General features: G+C 38.2%; 1 protein-coding gene across 1 annotated transcript in view; it reads left to right on the forward strand.

The window, feature by feature from the left end:
• The window catches only part of COBLL1 (cordon-bleu WH2 repeat protein like 1), a 177,174-nt gene that overhangs the window by 143,636 nt on the left and 14,958 nt on the right, over positions 1 to 18,580 (forward strand). Inside the window, exons 9-13 of the mRNA XM_068968456.1 lie at positions 11,154 to 11,307; positions 11,771 to 11,845; positions 13,204 to 13,314; positions 16,589 to 16,823; positions 17,817 to 17,911. Of these exons, the coding sequence (XP_068824557.1) occupies positions 11,154 to 11,307; positions 11,771 to 11,845; positions 13,204 to 13,314; positions 16,589 to 16,823; positions 17,817 to 17,911 (670 nt within the window). The remainder of the gene's footprint in view (positions 1 to 11,153; positions 11,308 to 11,770; positions 11,846 to 13,203; positions 13,315 to 16,588; positions 16,824 to 17,816; positions 17,912 to 18,580) is intronic.

The following is an 18,580-nucleotide window of genomic DNA, read 5'->3' on the forward strand; positions in this document are numbered from 1 at the left end:
ATCATGGGCTAACTGGGATCTTTCTCCCTGAACTCTTGATTGTAACACAAAAAGCCAACACATGTGTTTTGGACATCCCTTAAAAGAGGCTGAAGGTAATAAAATTCGAGGAAGTTATGTTCAGGTTAATGAGTCTGTTAACCAGACAACACAGATGTTATTATCATTGACTAACAGTGAGTTTGCCACTGTTATGCCAGCAAATTTGGAAAACTCAGCAGTGGCCACAGGACTGGAAAAGGTCAGTTTTCATTCCAATCCCAAAGAAAGGCAATGCAGAAGAATCCTCAAACTCCTGTATAGTTGCACTCATCTCACATGCTGGTAAAGTAATGCTCAAAATTCTCCAAGTGAGGCTTCAACAGTACATGAACTGAGAACTTCGAGATGTTCAAGCTGGATTTAGAAAAGGCAGAGGAACCAGAGATCAAATTACCAACATCTGTTAGATCATCGAAAAAGCAAGAGAGTTCCAGAAAAACATGTACTTCTGTTTTATTGACTATGCCAAAGCCTTTGTGTGGATCACAACAAACTGTGGAAAACTCTTCAAGAGATGGGAATACCAGACCACCTGACCTGCCTGTTAAGAAATCTGTATGCAGGTCAGGAAGCAACAGCCAGAACTGGACATGAAAAAACAGACTGGTTCCAAATAGGGGAAGGAGTACGTCAAGGCTGTATATTGTCACCCTGCTTATTTAGCTTATATGCGGAGTACATCATGAGAAACGCTGGGCTGGATAAAGCCCAAGCTGGAATCAAGATTGCTGGGAGAAAAATCAGTAACCTCAGATATGCAGATGACACCACCTTTATGGCAGAAAGCAAAGAAAAACTAAAGAGCCTCTTGATGAAAGTGAAAGAGAAGAGTGAAAAAGTTGGCTTAAAACTCAACATTCAGAAAACTAAGATCATGGCATCTGGTCCCATCACTTCACTTCCCATCACTACGTGGCAAATAGACGAGGAAACAGTGACAGACTATCTTTTCGGGCTCAAAAATCACTGCAGATGGTGATTGCAACCATGAAATTAAAAGACGCTTGCTCCTTGGAAGAAAAGCTATGACCAACCTATTCAGCATATTAAAAAGCAGAGAAATTGCTTTGCCAACATAGGTTGATCTAGTCAAAGCTATGGTTTTTCCAGTAGTCATGTATGGATACGAGAGTTGGACTATAAAGAAAGCTGAGCACCAAAGAATTGATGCTTTTAAACTGTGGTGTTGGAGAAGACTCTTGAGTCCCTTGGAATGCAAGGAGATCAAACCAGCCCATCCTAAAGGAAATTAGTCCTGAATATTCATTGGAAGGACTCATGCTGAAACTGAAACTCCAATACTTTGGCCACCTGATACAAAGAACTGACTCATTTGAAAAGACCCTGATGCTGAAAGGTTGAAGGTGGGAGGAAAAGGGGACGACAGAGGATGAGATGGTTGAATGGCATCACCGACTCAACGGACATGAGTTTGAGTAAACTCTGGGAGTTGGCGATGGACAGGGAGACCTGTCGTGCTGTAGTCCATGGTGTCACAAAGAGTTGGACAAGACTGAGTGATGGAACTGAACTGAACAGTGACTTAAAAACTAGATGATTCTAAGACAAATGCTTTGGTAGGCTTGGCCACTCAGAATCCTCTGAGTGAGCTTTAACTTGTTAGTAACTCTAAAAGTCACAAGTGAAAGGTGGTGGTAGTCATTTAGACACCTGTAAGTGGATCAGCTCTAATCTCATTGCTACCTCTTGTAGAATTTATTTCAGGGGATTGACAGAAACACTATTAAAATTAGCAGAATGGATGCCTGCTTATATAGTGTGGATTTGAGAGCTCCAGGCTCTGAGACTGCTTCCCTATATCTCCTTTCCCTAATTATAGTTGTCTGATACCTGGAATACCACCCCTATTTCTTATACTCCTTCACTGATATGACTTTTTAAAATGTAAGTTGACTAAAGCAAGCTTAGACTTTCAGTGCTATCAATGAAGGATCTTAAAACAGGATTACAGAGAGAATAAAAAAATAGAATATATAAGTTCTAAGGGTTTAGGAGTCTTGACAAAGTGCTGACCAAGGGGGAAAAGGGTATAGAAAGAGCAGGATTCAAAGAAGCAAAGTAAACTTGCTCTAGACCCAACAAACGTAGCATGCTGTGTGAAAAATCATCATATAAGAAACTGGAATGTATGCTTTCATCCAGTACAAGTCAAAGCTTGTGTGCATTTGTCTGCGTGAGTGTATGCAGGTATAAGGTAAAGGTTGGACAACAAAATTTCTAGGAGGTAACCTGTAGTTACTGAGATTTACAGTGATGTTTCTTTTGTTTTTTTCCTTGTCAACATATGCACTGTTTGAATCTCATGGGAGACTGTGCTAACTTTATGACCAAATCAATAATAAAACCAATTTCTTTGTAATAAAAACCTACCTTCAGAGCTTTGCCTATTTTGAAATTCAACAGAACATCTTACACTTCTATATTACATTCACTCTGGTATAATAGTTATGTTTAAAGTTTAAGAAAATTGATTTGTTGTTTAAGTTGTCAAAGTATTTTAGAATTCTATCAAGAGTTAAGAGTTAGGAATTCCCTGGCGGTCCAGGGGTTAGGACTCCATGTTTTCACTGCAGGGTTCAGTTGTTGGTCAGCAAACTAAGGTCCTGAAAGTGGTTCTGGCTTAAAAAAAAAGTTAAAGCATGACCTTCAGTTAAATGGAAATTTAGTCATTAGGAGAGAAATGATCAATCCATAGTAAATGAAGAAAACCTAATGTCAATTATAAGGTATTATAATATTTTACAGCATTTATTGAGAGTGTCCAAATTGGAGAAGGATAATGGGAATCTGTGCCTAAAGAAGAAAAGAAAATTATATAAGTTTTAAGACAGTTTTAAGAGATTGCTTAAGTTCTCTCTAACCCAACCCCACCTTACATGGAAAATCGTATTATAAACAAACTAAAATCCAAAAGCTTCTACTAGAAACACTTAACAATGTCATTGAAGTTGAATCACTGTATTTCCATCCTTTGATTTAGTCTTTTTATTTTCCTAATTGTATTCTTCTCTTTTAACCAGGATATATTGATTTCAATGATCCACATCAGGTAATTCAACTGTGATTAATAAGTAATTTAATAACTACTATAGTTCTAGTACTAAGTAAATCTATTGAATGCCATTCAACCCTGTTTTCTTCAGCTAAATTTACTTTTATTTTAAACCAGTGAATTCTGATCTGGATGTGAATTATGAGGGATTAACTATCTGGCATGGTTTTCAGCTTGACCTTGTCACTTTCATTAGTGAATTAATTCAGTGATGTATGTTACTGTTAGAGGTGTAGTTTTTGCTGAAGGCAGGCAGACTTAGTGAGTCTAACTAAAATAAATAATTGGAGATTTCTAATCATTAACCATTAACCAAAGCATTTTTCCCATAGTAAGAAGAAACCTCTCTGTTTTCTTGTTTTGTAAATCCTCTGGACTTTAATATGATCTCAACTCCTTTTGGAGAAGGAAATGGCAACCCACTCCAGTACTCTTGCCTGGAAAATCTCATGGACGGGGGAGCCTGGTGGGCTACAGTCCATGGGGTCACGAAAAGTCAGATATAACTGAGCAACTTCACTTTCATTTTTCACTTTCATGCACTGGAGAAGGAAATGGCAACCCACTCCAGTGTTCTTGCCTGGAGAATCCCAGGGATGGGGGAGCCTGGTGGGCTGCCGTCTATGGGGTCACATAGAGTCGGACACGACTGAAGCGACTTAACAGCAGCAGCAACTCCTTTTAAAAATTTCCATCATAATTTGAACAAAGGAAATGTACCTTGGCTAGCTGGTAAAAACTAAAGACAGTTCTAAGCAGTTCTTTTATGTTAAATGTTTGCACTAAATGTATGAAATATTGCAGATTTGTATACTTTAATATACCCCCTCACTAAGATTTAACAAACTAGTATTAAACATTTAGCTTTTATTAAACTCCTTTAACGTATGATGAAAGTATGATGCGGAGAAGGCAATGGCACCCCACTCCAGTACTCTTGCCTGGAAAATCCATGGGATGGAGGAGCCTGGTGGGCTGCAGTCCATGGAGTCGTTAAGGGTCGGACACAACTAAGCAACTTCCCTTTCACTTCTCACTTTCATGCACTGGAGAAGGAAATGGCAACCCACTCCAGTGTTCTTGCCTGGAGAATCCCAGGGACGGGGGAGCTGGTGGGCTGCCATCTGTGGGGTCGCACAGAGTCGGACACAACTGAAACGACTTAGCAGCAGCAGAAGGTATGATGAAGCTGCCGGAAGTGACTTAAGGTGGCGTTCTACACACAGTGGAACTGGTTTGTGCAGTGGGCTAAGCACAAGTTCCTGCAGCTGTTTGAGGTTGATTATAACTGAGACTGACTCTAGTAGGACTCCCACCACCCCCAGCACTAAGGAAAGCACCATTCTTAAAGACCTCCTTTTACCTATACTTTTTACTCTAACCCCTAATTATAATTGTCATTTGCTTATTTACACTTTCACATACTTGAAAATAGACAAATTACGTGTCGTAACATGAGCTACTATTTGTGGAGCAGTACTAGCACGGTACTAGCACTCAGTGCCTGACACAGGTCATGTCACATGAGCATCCAGCCCCAGGGAAGCAGGTACTGTTACTTTTCCCACTTTGTGGAGGAGGAGGCAGAAGGTTGCAGGGACAGTAAATGCTATGCTCTCCTGGGGCAAGCCCTGGCATTGACTCCAAAGCTCCTGTGTTTGGTAACCATTACATTGCCTCTCTTCCAGCTTGCAAACCCTCTGTAAACTTCTCTCCAGTTAAACAGATTCACACTCAACATCCTGGGTAGCTCAACCCTGATGAAAGAAACAGTAGAACTACTGGGAGTCGATTAAGGAGCATATTCCTGAAGTGCACAGAACAAAATGGGGCTTAAGAATACACAATGCCCTTCCTCACCCTTTTTTATTTCTTTAATATTTTATATAGGAACTCTTGATGTGTTTACTTAAATAACTGCATTAGTTTAGTCTGTCTACTTTTTAGAAAGCTTGTGTACTGGATCTGTTATTCTACAAGTATCCCAAGGTACATGCCAGTTTTCTTGGCTACAGTCTATTTAGAAATACCTAGATCTTCTACCTTAAATGCCCTTTCTTTTTCTGTAGGTTTTTACCCAAGAGAAATGTTTTCCTCTAGGATCCAGGGGTTCCTTCATTTTAATCTTAATAGTGATATTTTAATTAACATGGAATAAGTCCAAGTTTGATTTTCTCTTGGCTGCAGCTTAGCCGATCAAAATTCTTTTCTAATAGCCTCTAAACACACACACACACAAATTTAAAAACTCTTGTGGCTCTCTCTTATAGGACAACAAAAAATGTATATTAAGCTATTCTTTGAATGCTAGTATCATTCATATCTCAGAACAAAAGAAATATTCCCGTCACTAAGTGAGGCTTATTTTTTAAACTCATCATTCTTAGTCCTTAAAACATCCTGCCTGGCCCATCTTACAGCATTTGTTAAGTTTGCATTTTTAACATCAATTTAGTAAGCTCTTATCATTAATTATAGCATGGAACTAGTGATATAGTTAACATAAGTTGACCTGGTCACACGCAGTGATGATTATGTTCTCTTCAAAGGTCCTTGTTCTTAAGTCTGTATGACCCATGTGCTAGTCTCGAAACACAAGTCCATTTGCTTTCATTACACATCCGTACAATAGAGGAAAGGGGTAAATCTTACAGAATAGGGTTATAAAACATGTGCTCCCCACAAGACATTCATGGCTTTGCCCTTCTAACATGCATTCCCTCAACTGTCTTCACAAACGCTATTAAAAATAGTTTAACATTTGTGATGCTGAAATATGTATATTTTGACAAATTTTAAATTATTTATCCATAGAAATATAAATATCCTGTACAAAAAAAAGTTAGCTTATTTTAAGACCTCTAGGATGATAAATGAAATACATGAGTTTATTTTTACTCTGTCTTTGAGTTATTATGTCCATATAAATTTGTGAATCTCTGTATATACATTGCTCCCTTTTTAAAATTTCTGTGCTATCTGCTTTATTATATTATAATCAAATTTTAAGAGCTCTAACTCTTAAACAGATATAGTTGTCTGAGAAATTCATGTTGTGACTGCTTTTGTCAGGTCATAGAAAAGACCAATAAATGACTGTGGCTGGGAACTTGACCTGAAGGGGAACACAAGTTGTTTTCGGATGACATGAAAGCAATCAGTCCAGAGATGGGAAACATGGTGTCAGCATAGAATTAGGAGGACCAGACGCAGCCATGGCTTCATGCATTCACCAATTACTTCCTGATCACCTACTGTGTTTCTACTGATAAACTAGGTCTGTGATAGGAATGAGGCATACTTGAATAGGGCTTTACAGAAGTAATCTCATCAAGAAATAAAATGACATTTTTACTGCTTTTGATATTTTAGATCAATGTTTCAAAAAGTGAAGTGCCGCATTGTTTTAGGAGAATTTTTGGCCTTCTTCCTAACCATCCCTAAATTTGTTACTTTTATAAGATGGCAAGTGAACATTTCCAAACACAGACACACCATCGTAAGGTTTTTATTTAAACTTTATGTTCTACTCAAAATGATATTTAAATACTGCTGATTCATCACTATGTTCCTTTCTCATCTCTTATCATCAAGGGCCTTTCTCCTAATTATTTAAAGGTCCAAGCAGCTTATGGGTGAGGAGCCACCCATATGCCCATCCAGTTGAGGTGTGTCGGTGGTGGTGGCGGGGGGGGGGGGGGGGGAGTGTGTGGATAACCCTCTGATTTAATCAGAATTGGCTTTAGTGACTCAGAATCAAAATCTGGGTTTGGGTGGCAGGTTTTAACTCATTTCATGCTGGATTCTGGAGACGTCTGAAGTGTTCTGTAGAAGGGACCAGAGTAATGAGAGGAGAGATTGATGGTTGCAGCTATTTATCAACTGGTACAGAAGTCTAATGTTTCAGTTACTGATAAGGTCAGCCTGGTGCCGCCCTGTCTGACCCCTTGTTAAGATGACTTAACCTTAGTGAGAGGTGTGTTCCGCCAAGTACCTGCCACTGTGGACTCTGCTTCTGTCCCTGTGAGAGATCTGCCTTCCACTTTGGTACCTAACAGAGCAAGCAGTGACAACAGCTGACTCAAAATTTTCTCTGGGAGGGTAGGCTTTCTTCCTTCCCTGACAGAAATATGACAATATTTCAAAAGAGTAAATTTGCTGAACTTTTTGTGGTGTGTAGCAAAACATACTGACTAATAAACATCTTATGAAATAGACTGCTTTCCTTAGCTGTACTTACCTTCTCTCATAAGATTGGAATGGCCTAAGCTTTACATACTCTCCAAGTTTATCATGAGGCTTTATTTACAAATGAAGAAGGCAATTTTTGGTTCATTTCTCTCATTCATTCAAATATTTATCGAGAAACTTCTATGAACCAGACATTGTTCTGGAGATACAGCGGTGAGCAAAACAGGAAAAAACATCCTTAATCTAAGAGTCAAACCTGGAGGAAGCAACAATAAACGAGGTAAACAGGCCAATCCTGTAGTCTGTTAGAGAAAGATTAAACACTGAGAGTAAATATCCCAGGTGGCACTAGTGGTAAAGAACCCACCTGCCAATGCAGAATACGCAAGAGATGTGGGTTCAATCCCTGAGTTGGGAAGACCCCCTGGAGTAGGAAATGGCAACCCACCACAGTTTTCTTGCCTGGAGAATCCCATGGACAGAGGAGCCTGGCAGGCTATGGTCCATAGGGTTGCAAAGAGTCAGACATGACTGAATCGACTTAGCACAAGCACACAAGCACATAAATCAAGATAGGGAGAGAGAGAGAGAATGTGTGTGTGTGTGGGTAGGTGGGGGGAGGGAGTCAAGGAGGAGCTCACTGAGAAGTGATACTTGAGAAATGACCTAAAGAATATGAAAGGATAAGAAGGGCAACCATCCTGAGGTGGGAACACTCCTTCTGGCACATTCGAGGAGCAGTGTGAAGGCCAGTGTGGCTCACTCCGCTCCACACTTGGAGGAGGAGGTCAGAAAGATCTAGGTGCTGGGTCATTGATAACCTTAGAAGTCATTACAAGGACTTTGGCTTTTCTGTATCACTTGGGAAATTATTAGGGGATTTTGAACAAAGTGCTTTCACCTGATTTTTTTTTTTAAGATTTATTTATGGCTTTGCTGGGTCTTCAGTTGCTGCATATGGGCCTTTCCAGTTGGGCTGAGTGTGGGCTTCTCATTGCAGTGGTTTCTCTTATTTCAGAGCAGGGGCTCTAGGCGTGTGGCACACGGGTTCAGGAGTTGCAGCTCATGGGCTCTAGAGCGCTGCTTCAGTAGTTGTGGCACACAGGCTTAGCTGTTACCTGGCATGTGAGATGTTCCCAGATCAGGGATTGAACTGGTGTCTCCTGATTTGGCCAGGCAGATTCTTTGCCATTGAGCCTCCAGGGAAGCCCCTTGATTTTTGTCTTAACAGGTGCCTTTGCTGCTATGTTGCAGAAGGACTATAGGGAAGCAGTGTGGAAGAAGCAATCCAGGTAGAAGGTTCTTGGTGGTGACTCAGACTCTGTGGTAGCAGTCAAACTGGCTGAGCCAACAGGATGGACTTGATGTGCAGTGTGAGAGGGGATAAGGGAGCATGACTCCACAAGTTCTGGCCTAAACCAATGGAAGAATGACTTGCTTTTTATTAAAACAGGGAAGACTGTGAGAACAGGATTATTTTTAATGGGGGAGATGAAAGGAGGGATTATCAGGATCTTAGTTTTTAGACATGCTGAGTTTGAAATGGGCTTTGACACTAAGTGAAGATCAGACAGAGGTCCAGGAATGGAGACATAGTTTGGAATCACCAACATATAAATAATACAGAAAATAAATAATATAAATATTTATATAAATAAATACGGAAAATGTATATACAAGGTCCAAGACCTGTAAATAATATAAATAATACAGAAAACCTAGAGATAGTGGAGATTACTAAGAGTGAGCATAGATATTAAAGAGAATATGTCCAAGGACTAGATGAAAGGGACCCACACAGAAATAGAAAGTTCAGATGTATGCAGAATAAGGATATAGTATCCTGGATATAAGAAAAAGGAGACTTTAGAGGATGGTCAGCTATGTAATGCTGCTAATATGTCCAGTAAGTGAGCTCATAGGAAGAGTTGCCTCATTGGAAAAGACCCTGATGCTGGGAGGGACTGCAGGCAGGAGGAGAAGGGGACGATAGAGGAGATGGCTGAATGGCAGCACTGACTCGATAGACATGAATTTGGGTGAACTCCGGGAGTTGGTGATGGACAGGGGGGCCTGGCATGCTGTGATTCATGGGTTCGCAACGAGTCGGACATGACTGAGCGACTGAACTGAAATGAAGAAGTAACCTCTGATTTAGTCAGGGAGGAGGTCATTGATGACTTGCATAGTATAAAGTAAAAACAGTTTTCTACCAATGTAGGGAAAACCCAGTTCTTTCCTACTATGTGTTTCTTCCCTGAGTCTTCTTTGCTACTCACACAAAACATTTCACTTCTGGTCACCAGACGTGTGGAGGTTTTCTCCCACACCACCAAGCAATTTTTAGACACCAGCATTCAACTCAATTCTGACCCACCTACCCAGAGACAGCATGATTCCATAGGATAAGGGCTCCATCCCACAAGACTGCCCTCCCTTCCCATATACACTTCCGACACCAGTCACAAGCCCTGACCAACCAGCTGTTGATTATAGGTTCCAGTGACCCTCTTCTTGAACTTCAGATACCATTCCCAAGTCCAAGTTGTTACCTATACTTCTGACCGACTTGCTATAAACCAGAGTTTCCTTCGACCCCTTCTCAGGTTTAATTAATCTGCTAGAACAGCTCACAGAATTCAGGGAAACACTTGCCTATATTTACCTGTTTTTTAAGGGATATGGTAGAGGATATAGGTGAACATGTAGATGGAAGAGACATATAGGACAAGGTATGTGGGAAGAGGTATGGAGCTTGCAATGACCTGTCCAGGTATTGCACCCTCCCAGCAGCTCCATGTGTATCAACCCGGAAGCCCTCTGAACTCCATACTTTTGTGATTTCATGGCAGCCTCAGCACACAGGCATGATCAGTCATTAATTCCATTTTTAGCCCTTCTCCTTTCTCAAGACAGTGAGGGCAGGGCTGAAAATTTCAGACTTCTAATTGTGACTTTCCCATGACAAGCCCTCATTCAGTAGGCCTCCAGAATTGCCTTATTATAACAAAAGATACTCCTATCACCCAGGAAACTACAAGGTTTCAGGAGCTCTGTGTCAGGAACCAGGGTCCAAGACCAATATTAGAACAAGAGATGATTCTAGTGTTCTTGTCACTTAGGAAAGTTCAAGGGTTTTAGGAGTTCTGTGCCAGCAACAGGGACAGAGACCTTTATGTATTTCTATTATCTCACAGACAGGAATAGTTTTAATGGATCAAAGATTGAGAGAAGTCTGATTGGAGGGGTTCAAGTGGCAGATGAGAAATGGGAGAAAAAAATTATGAATAACTCTTTTAAGCAGGTTTGTTGTAAAGGGCAAGAGCAAGATGACATGGCAGTGGGCCAGGAGGCACTGGCCAGCCTGCTGACAGTCACATGCTGTGAGTGTGAGCGTCAGCTGTGTATAGAGTCAAGGACCTCAGATGACCTTGCTTTTGGTAAACATATAGATTTTTGAAATGTTTGTCATTGATGTATTGTGCTAAAAAGAGAAAGATCAAGCCAGTCTCAATGTACAAATATTCTTCCCTTTTTCACTTCTGACTTTACTCCAGTAGTTTCCTCTAGATTTTTCTTTGGAAGCTAGTTTTTATGAGTCATGTACATTTTAATTAGTTGTTTATATGCCTGCCTCCCATTCTAGCCTGACTTTCTTGAGAAGGACCATGTTTTATTTTTCTTTACATATCCATTTCTGGCACATGGCAGATACTCTGTAAATGCTTTCTGACTGTTAAGCTCCATGTTGGCATGTGATGTGTTGGAATGGAAAGGTCAGTGTCTTCCTAAAGCCTGCTGTTCATTTTTGAATGGAGATTCCATTTGGTTGTTTTGTTTTCTATAGAGTTCCTATGGAGCAGGCAGGGTGAGGACGGGTTCTCTGCAGCTCAGCAGCATATCTGCTGGGAATTCATCTTTGAAAAGGACAAAGCGAAAAGCACCTTCCCCGCCCTCGAAAACAGTCCTGCTGCAAAGCGATGAGAACAGTCATGTGACTGGTAATGTTAATTTTCCCATTAACATTACATTTGTGCTGTGTTTTCTTTACACAACAGAGATATGTTATAAATCATGTATTTTTATTAAATAATAATAGTACTTAACTTTTAATTAATTGATTTTATTAGTAATACTTAGATAGCCCCTGATTATTCTCACCACCTTTGAAAAATCTGCAACCTAACAAAGTGTAAAACTGTACAGCTCCATGACCCTAAAATGAGCATATTATAATTTATGAGTCTATTAAGATACTCTCTTTCCAGGACTGACTACATGTAGGATTGGGAATCTAACCAGATTTGGCTGTATCAGAGCTAGACAAGTAAAATAGTTTCTAATGAAGTTAGGGCTATCTCTTTCTGGAATTATATAAATGCCACTAAGTTAAGCTAGTAAGGAATTGTTTCATTGGTGAATGTGACCTGCCTGCTTATAAGTTATGTCTCTTCTGTCCTCTAGCCATGCAGTCAGTACCTGCAGTTCCTACCGACAGTGGCGTAGAAGTGAGCTCTTCTGAGGGCCTGTCCAGCCCAGGTATGACACCTCTGTTCCTCATCTTGTAACCACTGAGAAAGAACTTCCAGTAGAGCTGGGGAATGAAGTTAGAAGCTACTTGTAATGCTCTGTACATGAAGGAGTTACAGATACTTTGACTCCATTTCCCACCAGGGAGGGGCTTCCCCGGTAGCTCAGTTGGTAGAGTCTGCCCGCAGTGCGCGAGATGTGGGTTCAATCTCTGGTTGGGAAGATCAGAGAAGGAAATGGCAACTCATTCCAGTATTCTTGCCTGGAAAATTCCATGGACAGAGGAGCCTGGTGGCTATAGTCCATGGGGTCAGAAAGAGTTGGATATGACTGAGTGGCTAACACCCACATTATACAGTATGAAATGAAAAATATTCCCCTCCTGAGCTCAGAGCATGAAATACAGCAATCAGAATTTTAATTCTGTGATGGTACCCTGAGTACTTTTCCTATAGGTCTCCTGCTTTTCCTTATGCAATGCCAGGTTGCCATTTATTAATCTTCTCCCCCAGAGGAACAACACATCTTAGTTAGGAATGCACCTTGGGGTTTCCAGAAGAAAACTTATATGAAGGTATAAAGTATCATTCTTTATTCAGCTGTCATCGGTGTGAATTCATAGTGTCCTAATCTAATGATAAAAATTTACTGTGAACTATTTATTGTTATATGGTTTTATTTTGAATTTTCTCTAAATGAGTAAAATTCCAGTAAAAAAAAAATTCAACCTAATACTGTTTCCTAATATTTTAAATAACAGCTATTTAGTAGCTATTACAGGTATGATAAAATTTCTTCTTCCTTAGACTTAGTTAGATATAAGTGAATATGATAAAAATAGAATATTACTATGTCAGTACTTTAACATGGAGATAATTTGATAGGTATAAAAATTGCTTAATATAACTACTTAATTTTTATAATTGATGTTCACAAATACAGAAAAACTCAGGAGCACCCAAGTGTTCCTGAATCATTAATCCTTAGGTGATCCTTAGGAATTTAATACTTTGACATAGAATTCTTTCTTCTGTGATTAAAAATACTATCATTAGGTAACTAGTAATGATTTTTCTCAAGTCTTACCCAGACTAATATCAATAACACCATTCTGTTTCACATGGAAATTTATTAAATAATATCAAACTATATAAATGAAATGAGAGGACAAGTGGCTGCTCTTTGAACTCTGCTCCATAGCTCTTTCCTCTTCTGGTCCTTCCCCCCTGCCCCCTCATCTCTCTCTTATTTAATGCATGGCTAATTGTGAGGTCACAAATATAATTTCTTCCAAAACACTTCTCGGTCTCTGCTTGCTTAATTCTGTTTTCTAAGTGCCATCACCACAGCTTTTACTTCTTTGGCAGAAGCCTCCCTCGGCCCTGGGAACGAACAGTGTGCTGTGTCCCAGCTGCCCGCCGAAGCCCCTGTCTTGGGGTGCCCTGGAACGCCTGAGGCTGCTGCCACATCTCTGCCCTGTAAGTTACCTGGCCTTCCCTCAGTCTCTAAAAATGAAAGCGAAAACAACTCATGTAACAACCACAAGTGTCTGATACAGTGAGCATTTTTCTGAATAAATGAATTTTTTTTAAAGTTCACAAGAATAGGTTTAATCTAATACAATTCTGTTTTAGCAAAGGATAGTGGTTGTCAAACAATTTTGCCCTTTTGACTATTTCCAGGAAAAATATACACGATGTCCCAAAAGGCTTAGTGAAATTTTAAGTTTTAATGACATAAGATGCTACAAACTAAGTTTATTTGAATTTCTTTTACACAATTGAATTTTGTGAATTTTAAATATTTTGAATTTTATTTTTGTTTCAATTTTGTAACCTTTAGAAGGATTGAAAAAATTATGATAAATAGATTCAAATTATAGAAAGCTAAGTAAATGTAAAAGAAATTTCAATAATTATACTTTCAAATGATATTTTTGTAATTTTTTTTTTAACACACTTTGGGAGTTGTTGTATCTTCAAACTACACTAAAGGTTTGGATATTCTGTTCTTTGAAAGTGAATTGTCTTCCCTTAGAATGTATGAAGCTGAAATGTAATAGTTGTGATATAACATCTGTGAAAAGTATTCACTGTTCACAGTCCCCACCTCATTTTGTTATAGTCGTTGTTGTTGTTGTAGTTTTAAAATTTGGTTATTTGACCATAGTATCAATAAACAAACTTGATTTAATATTTTTTAAAGCTTGGGAAAATCTGTACTAATCAAATAACAAAGTGTGAAAGTGCTCTTGATTAGAATTTTTTTTAAAAAAATCACAGCCTTTTCTAAGACTTTTAATGACAGGAATGCATTTATTTAAGAAAGCCTACATAATGCTTGGGCTTCCCAGTAGCACAATGGTGAATCTGCCTGCCAGTGTAGGAGATGCAGGGTTCAGTCCCTGGGTTGGGAAGATCCCCTGGAGTAGCAAATGGCAACTCACTCCAGTATTCTTGCCTGGTGAATTCTATGGAGAGAGGAGCCTGGTGGGCTACAGTTCATGGGCTCACAAAAAGTCAAACACAACTGAGCATGCACACATATAATGCTTATAACTACTAAGTATAAGTAGCTCAGATGGCAAAGTGTCTGCCTACAATGCAGGAGAGCTGGGTTCGATCCCTGGATCGGGAAGATCCCCTGTAGAAGGAAATGGCACCCCACTCCAGTACTCTTGCCTGGAAAATCCCATGGACTGAGGAGCCTGGTAGGCTACAGTCCATGGGGTAGCAAAGAGTTGGACACGACTGAGCGACTTCACTTCATAAAACCCCAGAAAAATAATTTGAAAAGACTTTTGAAACATGTGACTCATTCTTCATACTTTAGGACCATTTTCTCAGTGAGGACCTCATGCTTAAAATTGTGTATCTGTATAAAATACTTGTGATTGTGAAGAGAGAAATAGGGAGAGAGATCAATAATTTGCTAAATGTTACCTCAGTTAATTTCAAAAGAGCTTAACATATATCAAGGAGCCATCTATGAAACACACTTGCATCTAAACCATAATGGCCATTAAGTTTTCCTGGATACATTTTTTAAATTATGTAAATACGTTCCTACTATATAGATGTCATATCTATATAGTTACTTTAAAGGCATAATATTGTACATTGGCATCAAAATATTTCATGTCACGATAAAAACTTGTATGTATAAGTATGTGCACATATTTATATAAGTTTACTTAAAGTCAAATTATTTGTTCTTAGTAATCTACTTTTCAATTTTATAACAAAAATTAAAATTCCCCACATTTATTAAAAATCACAAATGGCATACTACTCTGTCTATATGTTAAAGATAAATACATTTTAAGTATTTTAAATATTCTTCAAATATATTAAACTTTTTGTTAAATTTTGTAGATGTGCAGATCACTACAATTCAATGCTATACTACTTTTTTTTCCCTCCCTCAATTGGGGTAAAATTAAACTTTGTTCAGCTGCTATTGTGTAGGTGGAGGTACTGAATTATATTCAAATAAGCAGAGATCCAAAAACTCATTTGTTGGTTTAAATATACTTTCAGAACTAGTGTGGACACTAACCACTTAGGATGGCTCCTTGTCTTTTACCCTGTTGGCTATTTGTTGTTAGAACTAAGAAATAATAATAAAACCATTTTATTCAACAAAATATTAACCACAGCTATTGAAAAGAATCACACACACACACACGTATCGATATGGGACAACCTTTAAGATACAGTTGAGTGGAGAAAGAAAAGTTGAAAACATCAGATACAGGATGCTTCCATTTAGATTAAATAAACCAACAAGAAAAAGAGAAGCAAATGTATGTGTATCTGCTTAAAAGGTATATGCTCATTATACTTTGTTAATATAGAGAAAGGAAGACTTAATGGAAGTTGCCTCTGAGAATCAAACTCAATAGGAACTAAAATTAATTTTTATAGCATAATGCTTATTCTATTATTATCTTAAAAATTATATTAAGCATCTAAGTAAGTGGCTTTTAACTTTGGTTACACACTAGAATCACCCAAAGAATCTTAAAAATTCTTGGTCCTGTCTTGCAGAGATTCCAATTTAACAGATGTACAGTAGAGGTGAGCATCAGTATTTTTAAAGGATGCTCAGACAGTTCTCAATCATAGTACTGATAACTACTGAGTCAAACTTTGTAATTACACTTGTGAAGTGAAGTGAAGTCGCTCAGTCGTGTCTAACTCTTTGCGACCCCATGGACTGTAGCCTACCAGGCTCCTCCATCCATGGGATTTTCCAGGCAAGAGTACTGGAGTGGGTTGCCATTTCCTTATCCAGGGGAACTTCCCGACCCAGGGATTGAACCCGGGTCTCCCTCATTGTAGGCAGACGCTTTACCGTCTGGGCCACAATTACACTTGTAGACTACCTAAAAATTTGTGTTCTTTTTGTTTACATTTAATGCTATTGGTCTAGGTAAAAGTCATTTAAATTGAAAGACACATTCTTAAATGAAATATATAACTTGAAGTTTATAAGCTTAAATAACCATTTTTTCTACCACAAAGAAAACCTAGAGCGATAGCATATTATTTTTAGAAATGCATGTTTGAGATAATCTGATTATACATTAACATAATTATTCACCATTAGACAAGTATTTTACTATTAGCTTTGAATCAGAATTTAAAAGAGTCCAGCTAATTATTATTTAAAAAATTCCTTCCTTGCCAGAAATACATTGGATAAATGAGACAAATTAATATCTAGGATTATATCTTCATTTCTTTGTAGCTGGAATAAGCTCTGATTATAGCCTTGAAGAGATAGATGAAAAGGAAGAACTGAGTGAAATGCCTAAAGATGAGGCTGAAAATACTTTTCTGAAGTCACAAGACATTCCTACTGTATCTACTGATATAATAAATACACTGAAAAATGAGCCTGACTCAGCCCCTGGCAGTGCTGCTGGAGCGTCCTCACAAAACTCCGAAGAAGCAAAGCAAGGAACTAGAAACACAGATGAACAGTAAGTGGTCTATATGCCAGAAGTGGTGGCGGTGCTTTGTTTAACTGAAGAAATGATATTTTAAACACAAGTGAAGTCATTTCTTTAGTTTATACTTTATCCCTTTTACCATCATTAAAAAAATTTTATTCATAGAGTATCTATTTATATGTGGTTGGTTTTAAATAAAATCAAATCCAATGGTTTTGGGGTCCCTGTGGCAGATAAATCACAACATGTAGTTATTTTGTATAAATATTAGCATTTTTGTTTGTGTTGTGTTTGTTTTGCCTGTTACCCATTTGACCTAAATAAAATATTTAATCTCAATTTGCACCAAATACTCCTAAAGAACTTTTACTGACTGGTTTATAAAACAATTCTGCATATTAGAATATGATGTTAAGCCACTAATCATTTTTACAGTCAATTTTGTGAAGCAGAGAATGCACTTTCCCTTTGGTTGTAGAAACAGAAATTCATAATAAAGTACACTTACATTCTGTTAGAAATACCACACTATGAATAAAGATGAAATCAAGAATGTAAAATAAACCATTTTATCAAAGTTTTACTATAATTTGCATGAGATTGTCTCCAAATTAAACTTCTCTATCATTAAAAAAACCCAGTAAAGTTAATTCACATTCTGACTTGCCACAAGGTGACCTTGCCAGATGTAAGGGAAATGTCTATGAAAGTAAATTTCATTTAGCTCCTTTTTCTTTCAAAAATAATAATTGATAATAAGAAAAAGATACTTTCTTGGGGAAACTGTCCATTTTACCAAGCTTCTAATATCTTGCTTTGTTACAGGGCCACATATGAAAGCTAATGTTTCATAGCACCATTTCCTCTTAGCTTTATTTTTTCTTTGCTATTAAATTTCCAGTATTTGGCAGAAAAAGATGATTGTTCCAGTCTATCTGTCTTTGGAAAATGTTGCCTGTTTTATTGTTGTGTGAGTGTGTGTTTGAATAGTATCATATATAATATATAATATCATTTTTACAGAAGGCCACACATTGTGGTATATAATTCAAGCGACAAAGAGACGGTAGCTGACAGTGTAAGAAACTTTAAGTCACTGGACCCAAACCAAGAGAAAGGTGAGTTCTGTAAGCACTAATAACTAACACGTTCATAGCACATACTATATGCCAATGACCTTTCTTAAACACTTTATATTAGCTCATTTAATCTTGTATATTAACTCATTAATGGGGATTGTTGCTTTAGTCCCATTTTACAGATGATTGATCCACAAAGATATTACATAACTCACCTGAGGTCCCACAGTAAATGGTAGACCTCAGATCTGAACTCAGGCAGTATGTGTTCAATATGTGTTGATGCCAGAATTTGCTTCTCACTACCATGTCTTATGATGTTGTTGTTGTTAAATCTTAGAGGTTATCTAACTTAGCTCTGAATCTTACCGATGTATACTCTGTGCATACTTATGATCTGCTTCGCGTTTTTCCTTCTACTGACTGCCTAGCTCAAGCCTGTTTTATTTCATAGCCAAGTTGATATACCTTGGGTAAAACTTGTCTGCCTGATTTTGCAGGCTCAAGCCATCTAATCATGTAATAAACTTCACCAGGATTTCCCACTCTTCCCCCCATACCTCCAAATCAAGATAGTTTATTCTTTCTCATGGCATATATGTTTCACTCAGTTCTATCATTAGGCGTATGGGTTATTTTATTATTATCTTTGTCTGGAAAGTAATCTTCACCCATTCAACTATTATCCAAATCCTGCCACTTCACTTA

Source organism: Capricornis sumatraensis, chromosome 3, assembly GCF_032405125.1.
Source record: "Capricornis sumatraensis isolate serow.1 chromosome 3, serow.2, whole genome shotgun sequence".
NCBI classification, from domain to species: domain Eukaryota; kingdom Metazoa; phylum Chordata; class Mammalia; order Artiodactyla; family Bovidae; genus Capricornis; species Capricornis sumatraensis.